General features: G+C 44.9%; 1 protein-coding gene across 1 annotated transcript; it reads left to right on the top strand.

Moving 5' to 3' along the window:
• The first annotated feature begins 93 nt into the window (after positions 1 to 93).
• LOC141117363 (uncharacterized) lies at positions 94 to 11925 on the top strand. The gene is made up of 4 exons (XM_073610195.1): positions 94 to 108; positions 217 to 340; positions 5227 to 5393; positions 9710 to 11925. Exons 3-4 carry the CDS (start codon positions 5368 to 5370, stop codon positions 11205 to 11207), a joined length of 1524 nt encoding a protein of 507 aa, XP_073466296.1. The 5' UTR covers positions 94 to 108; positions 217 to 340; positions 5227 to 5367; the 3' UTR covers positions 11208 to 11925.
• Positions 11926 to 12230: the final 305 nt, after the last annotated feature.

Here is a 12230-nt window from a genome sequence, read left to right as displayed (position 1 = left end):
AATGCTGCGCAGAGACAAGCAAGTTTGAAAGGTTTTTTGGGGGGGGGAGAGTGCTGAGTGTTGGGGGTTGTCCGCTCACACTGTTGGTTTGGGTGTCCTCCAGTTCAGGTGAGTGTGAGGCACAGAGCCCACCTGGGGGTCCCCCTCTCAGGTATGTGTTAGACTGGTGGCCCCCCCCATGGCTGCCTATCACTGCTGTGTCCCTTTCTGTAACAGTGATGCCAGGTACAATGCAGACAAGAAGATCTCCTTCCATAGAATCCCAGCCCTCCATGTGGAGCCGCAGAGACACCGTGCCTGGCTGACCCGCATCCGCCGAGAGCCGGGGCCCAACTTCAAGGTAATCCCTATGTTCTACCGGGGGAGGGGTACAGGTGGTCACCGATGTCATCGTTCCATGTCACTAAAATGATGGGGGGAATAGAGGAGACCATACATGTATCAATATGATCATTAGATCGTTCCATGTGTCTAAAATGATGGGGGGAGTAGAGGAGACCATACATGTATCAATATAATCATTGGATCGCTCCATGTGTCTAAAATGATGGGGGGAGTATAGGAGACCATACACGTACCAATATGATCATTAGATCGTTCCATTTCTCTAAAATGATGGGGGGAGTAGAGGAGACCATTCACGTACCAATATGATCATTAGATCGTTCCATTTCTCTAAAATTATGGGGGGGAGTAGAGGAGACCTTACACGTACCAATATGATCATTAGATCGTTCCTTGTCACTAAAATTATTATGGGGGGTGTAGAGGTGACCATACATGTATCAATATGATCATTAGATCGTTCCATGTGTCTAAAATGATGGGGGGAGTATAGGTGACCATACACGTATCAATATGATCATTAGATCGTTCCATGTTACTAAAATGATGGGGGGAGTAGAGGCGACCATACACGTATCAATATGATCGTTCCATGCCACCAAAATGATGGGGGGTGTAGAGGAGACCATACACGTATCAATATGATCATTGGATCGTTCCATGTCTCTAAAATGATGGGGGGAGTAGAGGAGACCATACATGTATCAATATAATCATTGGATCGCTCCATGTGTCTAAAATGATGGGGGGAGTATAGGAGACCATACACGTACCAATATGATCATTAGATCGTTCCATTTCTCTAAAATGATGGGGGGAGTAGAGGAGACCATTCACGTACCAATATGATCATTAGATCGTTCCATTTCTCTAAAATTATGGGGGGGAGTAGAGGAGACCTTACACGTACCAATATGATCATTAGATCGTTCCATGTCACTAAAATTATTATGGGGGGTGTAGAGGTGACCATACATGTATCAATATGATCATTAGATCGTTCCATGTGTCTAAAATGATGGGGGGAGTATAGGTGACCATACACGTATCAATATGATCATTAGATCGTTCCATGTTACTAAAATGATGGGGGGAGTAGAGGCGACCATACACGTATCAATATGATCGTTCCATGCCACCAAAATGATGGGGGGAGTAGAGGCGACCATACACGTATCAATATGATCGTTCCATGCCACCAAAATGATGGGGGGTGTAGAGGAGACCATACACGTATCAATATGATCATTGGATCGTTCCATGTCTCTAAAATGATGGGGGGAGTAGAGGCGACCATACACTTCTCAATATGATCATTAGATCGTTCCATGTTACTAAAATGATGGGAGGGTGTAGAGGTGACCATACATGTATCACAATGATCATCCATGTGACTGAAAAAATGGGAGGTGTAAAGGTGGCCATACACGTATCAAACAGTCATCAAACATTCCATGTGATTAAAATGACGTGGGGTCTAAAGGGAACAATACACGTCAATATGGTCATTCAATCGATCGTTCCATACCACTAATATCATGGGAGACATCATGGGAGAGGTACAAGGCGGCCATACATCTATCAATATGATCAGTTTAGTGGCTTGGAACAATCAAGTGAATGATCGATTGACTAACAATAGTGAACCGCACACTCTCGGTTCCATCACTTTGACGAGCACTCGATTAATTTTGACACTAGCATGTCGATTAGCCACGGTGGAACTGTGTGGATCGAGTCTGATCGATTGAGCAATCAGACAACTGATTGATATAGGGATCAGTTGAACATTTTTAGTCTCCGTTCACATCTTGGCGGGCGGAATCGCCGATATTCTGCCTACGATTTGAAATAGCGGCAAATCGCGGGATGCCTGTGCGTTCCCTGTCACTTCCAATGGCACCCCAATTCGCCGCGATTCGTCGGGCGACAATCGTAAATTCACGCAAACAGAATCGCAGGACGCCTGTCGCCAAAAAGAAGCTTGCACTGCAATTGGGGTGCCATTGGAAGTGACAGGGGACAACGCGGGCGTCTTGCAATTTGCCGCTATTTTAAATCGCGGGCAGAATCGATTCCACCCGCGATTCAGAACGCCAAGACGTGAACCGAGCCTTGGGGATCGTTCTCACCAGCGTGCGCACAGGTTAGTGTCCAGCGTGTTTAACCTTATTGAAATGTCACAAAATGACGTTTTCCTCACTAATCCGCCCTTGCGGGGAGGGGACATGCGGTAACGTGATGGGTGGTGCATTGGGGGAAATAAATGTCCTAGTTTTATGGAGCTCCGGAAAGATGGCTGACGCTAAAGTTTCAGAGCTTCAACACTGGACCTTCTGATCTCGCCTCATTCAGCTGCTGTACCCGCCCCTCCCCTCCTCCTGTCCACTCACAGAGCACTTTGTATTGTGTGTATCAATTCACAAAATGTAAAGGCCTCGGTGAATGGGAAGTAGAGGGGATCAGATGTACGGTCAGATGTAAATAAGATAAGTTCAGGAGGTGGTATGGACCTCTTTGGACTTCACTCAAAGTATTCCTGCACACTTTACAAAGTAGCTGAATTCCTGGAGTTCAGCTTTAAAGTGAATCTACTGTAGCATCTGATATAGTTTTGTGTGTAAATAATATATACACCTATTAGCCATAGATTTATGACCACCCACCTATTCTGTAGTAGGTCCTCTTTTTGCTGCTAAAACAGCCCCTGACCAGTCAAGGCATGGACTCCACTATACCTCTGAAGGTACGCTGTGGTATCTGGCATCAGGCCGTCAGTAGCAGATCCTTTAAGTTGTGAGGTGGGGCCTCCATGGACTTGTTTTTCCAGCACATCCCACAGATGCTCGATTGGATTGAGATCTGGAGAATATGGAGGCCAAGTGAACACCTCAAACACATTGTTGGGTTCCTCAAACCAATCTTGAACCATTCTTGCAATGTGGCAGGGTGCATTATCCTTCTGAAAGAGGCCACTGCCATCAGGGAATCCCGTTTCCATGAAGGGGTGTACTTGGTCACCAACAATGTTTAGGTAGGTGATCCGTGTCAAAGTAACATCCACATGAGTGTCAGGAGCCAAGGTTTCCAGCAGAACATTGCCCAAAGCATCACACTGTCTCCGCCTTCTTCCCATACTGCATTCTGGTGACATCTCTTCCCCAGGTCCGTGACGTACAGACCTGGCCATCCACATGATTCATAAGAAAAACGTTATTCTTAAGACCAGGCCACCTTCTTCCATGGCTCTCTGGTCCAGTTCTGATGCTCACGTGCCCTTTGTAGGAGCTTCTGGCTGTAGAACACGGGTTAGTATGGGCACCCTGACCAGTCTGAGGCTACACACCCCCATAAACAACCTGGGGTGACCATTTTTTCTACTTTCAACACATCGACTTCAGGGACAACACGTTCACTTACTGCCTAATATATCCCACCCACTTTCAGATGCTGTTGTAACGAGATAATCCAATGTTATTCCGTTAACCTGTCAGTGGTCATAATGTTATGGCTGTAAGTGTAGTACTGCCAGGTATTCCCTCCATCAGAAAGTCTAGTGCTCCCCCTGACAAAGGCTTCATCTGCTTTTTTTTTAGAGGGGCGGCGCCATCTACTTCCTGGATTATGGTGCCAGCTCAGAGTTCTAAATCAATGCTGATAGGAGAAGTGACTGGCAAATTGTGAAGCCTCTGAAAATGATATGTGAGTTCTGTAAAATACGAATCGATCGCACAGCAGATCTCTTACCAATTAGGCCTTGATTGACTACTGCCCACAGCTGTCCTTTTCTCCTTTCAGCCTGGGTGAGGCAAAGGGGTTGTAAAGTCAGAAGGTGCATTCTATGCATGAAGATAAAAAGCCTTCTGTGTGCATCGGGCCCCCCCTAATACTTACCTGAGCCCCCACTCTGTAGTCAGCTATGTCCATGAGTGCCTCCACCCGTCCGGGACTCTCTCTCCTGATTGGCTGAGACACATCAGTGGCCCGCTGCTGTCAATCAAACTCGGCCAATCAGGAGAGAAAGAGAGAGGGGGCAGGGCTGAACAGTAGCTCGCTGTCTGAATGGACACAGGGAGCTGTGACTTGGCTCAGGTGCCCCCATAGCAAGCTGCTTGCTGTGGGGGCACTCAACAGGAGGGAGGGGCCAGGAGCAGCGAAGATTAACCCGAGAAGAGGAGGATCTGGGCTGCTCTGTGTAAAACCAACTGCACAGGGCAGGTAAGTAGAACATGTTTGTTATTTTTATAGAAAAAAAATCGAGACTCCAATCCTTTAGGGTCCTTTCACACTGGGGCGGTTTGCAGGCGCTATTGCGCTAATAATAGCGCCTGCAAACCGACCCGAAAGTGCCGCTGCTTTCATTCCAGTGTGAAAGCCCCGAGGGCTTTCACACTAGAGCGATGCGCTGGCAGGACGGTAAAAAAAAGTCCTGCTAGCAGTATCTTCGGAGCGGTGAAGGAGCGGAGTACATACCGCTCCTTTACCGCTCCTGCCCATTGAAATCAGTGGGACGGCGCGGCTATACCGCCGGCAAAGCGCCTCTGCAGAGGCGCTTTGCGGTGGTTTTAACCCTTTCTCGGCCGCTAGCAGGGGGGTAAAACCGCCCCGCTAGTGGCCGCATACCGACGGTAAAGCGCAGCTTACAATAGCGGCGCTTTACCGCTGACAACGCCCCCGCCCCAGTGTGAAAGGACCCTTAAAGTAATTGTAAAGTCTGCTTTTATAGTAACGAAAATCATTGAAAAATGAAATTTTTGCAGCTTTTTGAGACTTGTCAGCTATTTATTCACGCAGGCTCGTGAAGGTATTGAAAGGTCCATTCTCGCTTCATGAAAATTGAATACAGGTGGACTGTAATGCACATCTCTTCTCTTGTTCCAGATATCCAGTTGCACCAGGGTGTGTTCTAAACATTTTCTTCCAACGGACTTTGTGAAGACATTGACGGGTAAAAGGAATCTCAAGCCCTACAGTGTGCCGTGTATATTTCAGTGGACAACAAATGGGCAAACAGAGGAACAGATGTCGGTTTTAAAGAAGAACTTTGGGTAAACTGCCTTGAATGTACCAGCTTGATATTTTTTTTTTTTTTTTTCTTTTAATTGCCAGGATTATAATGGTGTTAATGGGAACCGGGGAGGGTGGCAAGGGTTTTTATTTTACTTAAGCATTCGACCCCCAGAAGGTTTTACCCCCTTCATGACCAGGGCATTTGTTTAGGGCTGAAACGATTAATCGATATTATCGATAATGAAAAGCACTGTCAATGATTTTCATTATCGATTAGTTGGCCCGCACCTTCCTCCCTCCCGGTCCGTTAGAATCCTCCTGTATACAAGGCAGCGACCATCATTGGTGTTCCAGGGGGTGGGTGGAATAGTGCTCCATTGGTGTTCCTGGGAGGGGGGGAATAGTGTCCCATCAGTGTTTCTTGGAGGGGGAGGGGGGGGGGGGAGTGCCCCACTGGTGTTCCCGGGAGGAATAGTGCTGCCCCATCATTGGTGTTCCCGGGAGGAATAGTGCCCCATAATTTTCATTATTACCTTAAATAAATGAAAAAATTGCATATTACGTTCGTTTTTTTTTTTTTTTTTTTTTAATGATTTTATCTGATTAATTGAAACAATAATCGGCCAGCTAATCGATTTATGAAAATAATCATTAGTTGCAGCCCTTCATTTGTTGCTGTTCAGCACTTTGCTACTTTAACTGACAATTGCTCAGTCATGCAACACTGTACACAAACACAATTTATATAATTTTTTTTTTTCACACAAATAGTATGTTTGTATTTGATCACCACTGGGTTTATTTTTTTATTCTATAAACAGAGACTGATTTTTTTTTTTTTTTTTTTTGTGGGGGGGGGGACTGTATTTTCTACGTTTTGTTTATAAAACCTACAATAAAAAAAAAATCAAATTTAGATTTCTTCATAAATTTAGGTCAAAATGTATTTTGCTACATGTCTTTGGTAAAAAAAAAAAATACCAATAAGTGTATATTAATTGGTTTGTGCAAAAGTTTTATAGTGTCTACAAACTATGGTGTATATATGCTGCAGGCATCACTAAATGGCGGACTGTGGTCCACACCCAGTAACAGTCCTGTCCAGACCTGATCACACTGCAACAGTGCCCCCTGGGTGTTGAGCAGTGTGGTGTGACATACATACTTTGTGCATTTTTCTGCAACGGTCTGGAGCTCACCTAAAGGCTCCGTGTGAATGAAAGAGGAAAAAAAGGACACAATGGGACTCACTTAAATGCGCACTGCTACACCGATTCCTGGAACTCTCACTAACGGGTGCCCACATAATAGAACCCTGCATTTTACCATAAGGACCAGGATGCTTTGGCCCTAAATGAAGGGTGCTGGAGACTGTCGCATGCACGGGAGGCTATGATATGAAGGATCTGAGTCATACCCTGTTTCCCTGAAAATAAGACCTAGCGTGATTGTCGGTGATGGCTGCAATATAAGCCCTACCTCCCAAATAAGCCCTAGTTAAAGTCCTTGTAGGTCTTATTTTCAGGGTAGGGCTTATTTCGGGGAAACAGGGTAGGGCTTATTTGGGGGGTAGGGCTTATATTGCAGCCATCACCGACAATCACGCTAGGTCTTATTTTCGGGGAAACAGGGTAGCACAAGCATGACAATCAGACTTCCACTGGAAGAAAATTTTACTGACCAGACCCCCATTAATTTTTTATTCAGTATCTCTGATGTACTGTATACTTGAATTTATACAGCTGTGACGCTATACTGTAATGGTGGTGATCATTGACTTATAGTGGTACAGACGTGGCCAAAAGTTTTGGGACTGACACAAATATAAATTTTCACAGTCTGCTGCCTCAGTTTTTATGATTGCAATTTGCATATACTCCAGAATGTTATGAAGAGTGATCAGATGATTTGCAATTTAATTGTAAAGTCCCTCTTTGCCATGAAAATGAACTTAATCCCATACAAAAACATTTCCACTGCATTTCAGCTCTGCCACAAAAGGACCAGCTGACATCATGTCAGTGATTCTCTCGTTAACACAGGTGCCAGTGTTGACGAGGACAAGGCTGGAAATCACTCTGTAATGCTGACTGAGTTAGAGTAACAGATTGGAAGCTTTAAAAGGAGGGTGGTGCTTGAAATCATTGTTCTTCCTCTGTTAATCATGGTTACCTGCAAGGAAACACGTGCAGTCATCATTTCTTTGCACACAAATGAATTCACAGTCAAAGATATTGCTGTTACTGAGATTGCACCTAAATCAACCGTTTATCGGATCATCAAGAACTTCAAGGAAAGGTTCAATTGTTGTGAAGAAGGCTTCATGGCAACCTAGAAAGTCCAGCAAGCTCCAGGACCACCTCCTACAGTAGATTCAGCTGCGGGATCCGGGCACCACCAGTGCAGAGCTTGCTTAGAAATTGCAGCAGGCAGGTGTGAGTACGTCTGCACGCACAGTGCAGAGAAGTGAAGGATAGCCTGGTGTCAAGAAGGAAAGGAGCTACTTCTCTCCAGGAAAAACATCAGGGACAGACTGCTATTCTGCAAAAGGTACAGGGATTGGACTGGGGGAAAGTTATTTTCTCTGAATCCCTTTCCGATTGTTTGGGACATTCTGAGAAAACCTTGTGCAGAGAAAAGGTGAGCGCTACCATCAGTCCTGTGCCAACAGAAAAGCATCCTGAGACCATTCATGTGTGGGGATGCTTCTCAGCCAAGGGAGTGGGCTTACTCACAATTTTGCCTAAGAACACAGCCATGAATAAAGAATGGTACAAAAACATCCTCCGATGAACAGTTTGGCGAGGAACAATGTCTTTTCCAGCATGTTGGTGCACCTTGGCATAAGGCAAAAGTGATAACCAAGTGGCTTGGGGAACAAAACATTGACATTTTGGGTCCATGGCCAAGAAACTCCCCAGACCTTAATCCCATTGAGAAAACTGGGGTCAATCCTCAAGAAGCGGGTGAGCAAAAAAAACCCCACAAATTCTGACAAACTCCAAGCATTGATTATGGAAGAATATGCTGCCCTCAGTCAGGATGTGGCCCAGAAGTTGATTGACAGCATGCTGGGGGGAATTGCAGAGGCCTTGAAAAAGAAGGGTCACCACTGCAAATATTGACTCTTTGCATAAACATCATGTCATTGTCAATAAAAGCTTTTGACAATTATGGGATGCTTGTAATTATACTTCAGTATCCCATAATTGTATAACGTACATTGAGAAAAACACTGTGGCAGCAGACTTTGTGAAAATTTAATATTTGTGTCATTCTCAAAACTTTTGGCCAGGGCTGTACTGTGATAGGGTGGTGGGCAATCTGGCGCTAAAAGAGACTGTATCTGGGAGGGTCACTAACTGACACTGGCGTCGCTAGTGACACTTATACAGTAATACCTCGGTATCACTGTATTAGTGATACTGAAGTATCACTGCGGTTTATGAGCGTTTTATAAGACTAGCTATATTTCTCTTAAAGTCCTGACTTGATTTGGGAGCGCTGTGTTTCGCAAAAGATGAGCAGGACTCAAGCCGCTGGTGAATATATTACTGTATGTGGCCAGAGGTCCGGGGCCGCTAGTGGCTCCCAGCGCTTCCTGGAGAACTAAGACACTCCCAGCTGGGTGGGGTGGGTGTAACGTGCATCGGAGCACCTGAAAGTGTCAACAGTTCCCGAGTGTCTCTGAGCGTCACCAGCGCCCCCGCACCTCTGGCCACATACAGTACTGCATACACTAGCGCCCCCGCTCCTCTGGTCAATTGGTACTGCATACACCAGCAGTGGTTGTGGAACAAATCACCTGAGCTTCCATTCTTTCTTATGGGGAAACATGCTTTGATATGCGAGTGCTTGGGATTACAAGCATGCTTCTGGAACAAATTATGCTCGTAATCCAAGGTATTACTATACAATGATCAGTGATAATATTGCACACACACTGGCTGGGAAGGAGTTGACATCTAGGGGCAGTTAAGGGGTTAACTGTGCCTAACAATGTAATGTGGGCTGCTTTTACTTTACTATCTGGCTGTTTTTTTTTCTCTCCTTGCTTTTCAGGGAGAAGAAACAGCCAGATCGTTGTTCACAGTACACAAAGTTCTGTGTTTTTTAAACACAGAACTCTCTTTGTGAGTGGACACTGCCGATATCATTGGTTGAAATCAGCTGCTAAACTCGTTCTGTGTCCAATTACAGCATGAGTAGCAGGCATATTCGCCCCAAACCCAGAAGTAAGCCAGCTGCATACATTTTACTGCAAGCGGTCAGCAGGTGGTTAATCCAAACTACAGCTTTGTGTGAAAAAAAAATTACATTCAACACTAACTTTTTTTTTTTTCTATGTCACTAGGTCTGCAAAAAACACCCTTCAGCCTATTTTGCCTTTACAACCCGCAGTGCAGAATAGCAAGCCATCCCAGCCAGCGGATATAACCACGTCCATTCTGGACCACTGTTATGACCTTCCCCCGATGACAGACACAGAAATGCTGCACGCGGCTCGAGAAGAGATAGCAAGGTTGCAGCAACGCAATGCCGCTTTGGAGAAAAACACGTTCTTCCTAGAGCGGTTTTCCACAGACTCAAGCCTTATTAACTTTTACACGGGCTTCAAAGATTATTCCACCTTCAAAGTTGTGTTTTCAACATTGACTGAAACAGAAGGCAGCTCGGAGAAATGGAAGCAATGCCAACGGGAAGGAAATGCAGGTTTCAACAAGCATTCGGTAGCGGAATATGAGACCATGCCACAGATTGACCAGTTCTTCTTGTTTTTATGTAAAGTTCGGCAAGGATTCCACGATAAAGACTTAGCTGTTCGCTTTAACATATCACAAAACAGGGTTACTAGGATTGTCATCACATGGGCTCACTATTTATACCTTGTCCTTGGAGAGATACCACTTTGGCGTAGCCGTGAAACTGATTGCCAAGATGTGCCGGAGTGCTTCAAAGCTTCCTACCCTCGTGCCCGGGTGACCTTGCATTGTGCCGAAATTAAAGTGCAGACAAGTAATACGGACAGCACAAGTTCTCAGATATGCTACAGTCATGCATCTTACAAGGGTTTGCTTGGCATAGCACCCCATGGAGCTGTGATATTTATAAGTCCCCTGTATTCTGGCTGTGCATCAACAAGGGACATCACAAAGTCATCTGGGATCTTGGATTTGTTGGAACCTGGTGACAGGGTTATCACAGATAAAGATTTTGGTATACAGGACCTGGTGGAATCTGTTGGAGCATTTGCAGTCGTGCCCCCAATTATAACAGCCGCCCTGCCTCGTGAGTGCCGCGAAGCTACAGTCATGTTAAGTCAACCTTCAGAAGATCAAAATACCATGTACATCTTGGCATCATCTAATGAGCAAGGTCAAGAAACCTTAGTAGTGACAACCTCCACAGGTGTAGAGGATGCAGTTGTGGAATTAGACCAGTCGGGGGGTGAGGAAGAGATGGTAGAGGTTATAACTGAAGAAAAAGTCGTAGAAGAAGTGGTGACAACGTCTGACCATGTAATTGAGATTGTGGACGACCAGGAGGATGCTAAAATGGAGACAAAGGAGGCCTCAAACACACCCAGAAATAATATAAAAGAAAAGCATGACATTCAAGAACAGGTGGTCACCTCTACTCCACATTCTGAAAAGCGCATAGAAGAACCCACAGGACGAAGCACTGATATAAATTCCCTTGCTCGTTTAAGAATTTGCATCAATCAAGATATTGACAGAGTTCGTCAGTATCATCTTTTTAATAACGTTTTGCCATTTGCCTTAGCAGGCATAACTAATCAGCTCTGGGCAGTGTGTGCTATGCTGACCAACATCAATGGGTCACTGAGCTAGAGTGGACTTCTCTGAAGGAAAAAAAAAAAAGAGTCTTCTACTGGGCTTTACATTTTGCTACAGTAATAAGCTTCTTTCTTGAAAATGTTTTTGTTTGCTTATGTTGCAGGCGCTACCATTGGAAGAATCGGCCTACGTTAAGGGGAATAAATACTTGGCTTACAAGCCTTAGATAGACACTGCCATTCTCGGAATTCTAGCAGCCTACTGAGTTCCTGCCAGTAAAAGTTGGGCGGCATTTAGCCAAGGTGCAAATCCCAGCGGCACGAATAGCCACCAACAGCATTACATTGCTGTATGCACACAGCTGTCTATCCCGACAGCAGGAATCATTCGCTTCCTGCCGCTGGTATTTACACCGTGCGTACACAGCTATGCAATTGCAGCTTTAAGCACCACTGTGATTGAGGTGACCACCCCTGAGAATCTAAGAATGGCAGCTGAAAGTATTCTTGGGTAAAGTGTTTCGCTTAACAACAGGTTTTCTTTAAATGTCTAAGTTTTTATAATGAGTTGTGTAAAATAAGTGAGGCATAACGAGCCTCCATCAGGCTAAATTGTTTAACAAAGTTTTAATTTGTGTTTCTTTTCTTATGTGTGCTTGTTTTGTACTATGCAGCTAGTGCTTTAAAAACGCACCTTTATGGCAAAGTTAAGTGTACATAAATAAAGTGATGGGCTCTCTATGCAGAATACCCTTCACTAAATTTCTATATGGTTTCCCTTTAAAATTAAGGCTCCATGTAATATATACACATATGTAATTATTTTTATTTTTTTTTAATGATGCATAAAGAGTATCTTAAGGGCACTCTAGCCCTTCTCTCGACTAATGCCGCGTACACACGACAGACTTTACGGCAGACTTTGCCCGGCGGACGGGATTTCCTCGAACAATTCGATCGTGTGTGGGCTCCAGCGGACTTTGTTTTCCAAAAGTTGGACGGACTTAGATTTGAAACGTGTTAAATCTATCCCTCAAACTCGAGTCCGGTCGAAAAGTCCGCTCGTCTGTATGCTAGT

Source organism: Aquarana catesbeiana, linkage group LG13, assembly GCF_042186555.1.
Source record: "Aquarana catesbeiana isolate 2022-GZ linkage group LG13, ASM4218655v1, whole genome shotgun sequence".
Classification (NCBI taxonomy): domain Eukaryota; kingdom Metazoa; phylum Chordata; class Amphibia; order Anura; family Ranidae; genus Aquarana; species Aquarana catesbeiana.
The sequence above is the reverse complement of the archived record's forward strand: the minus strand, read 5'-3'. Positions and strand labels throughout refer to the sequence as shown.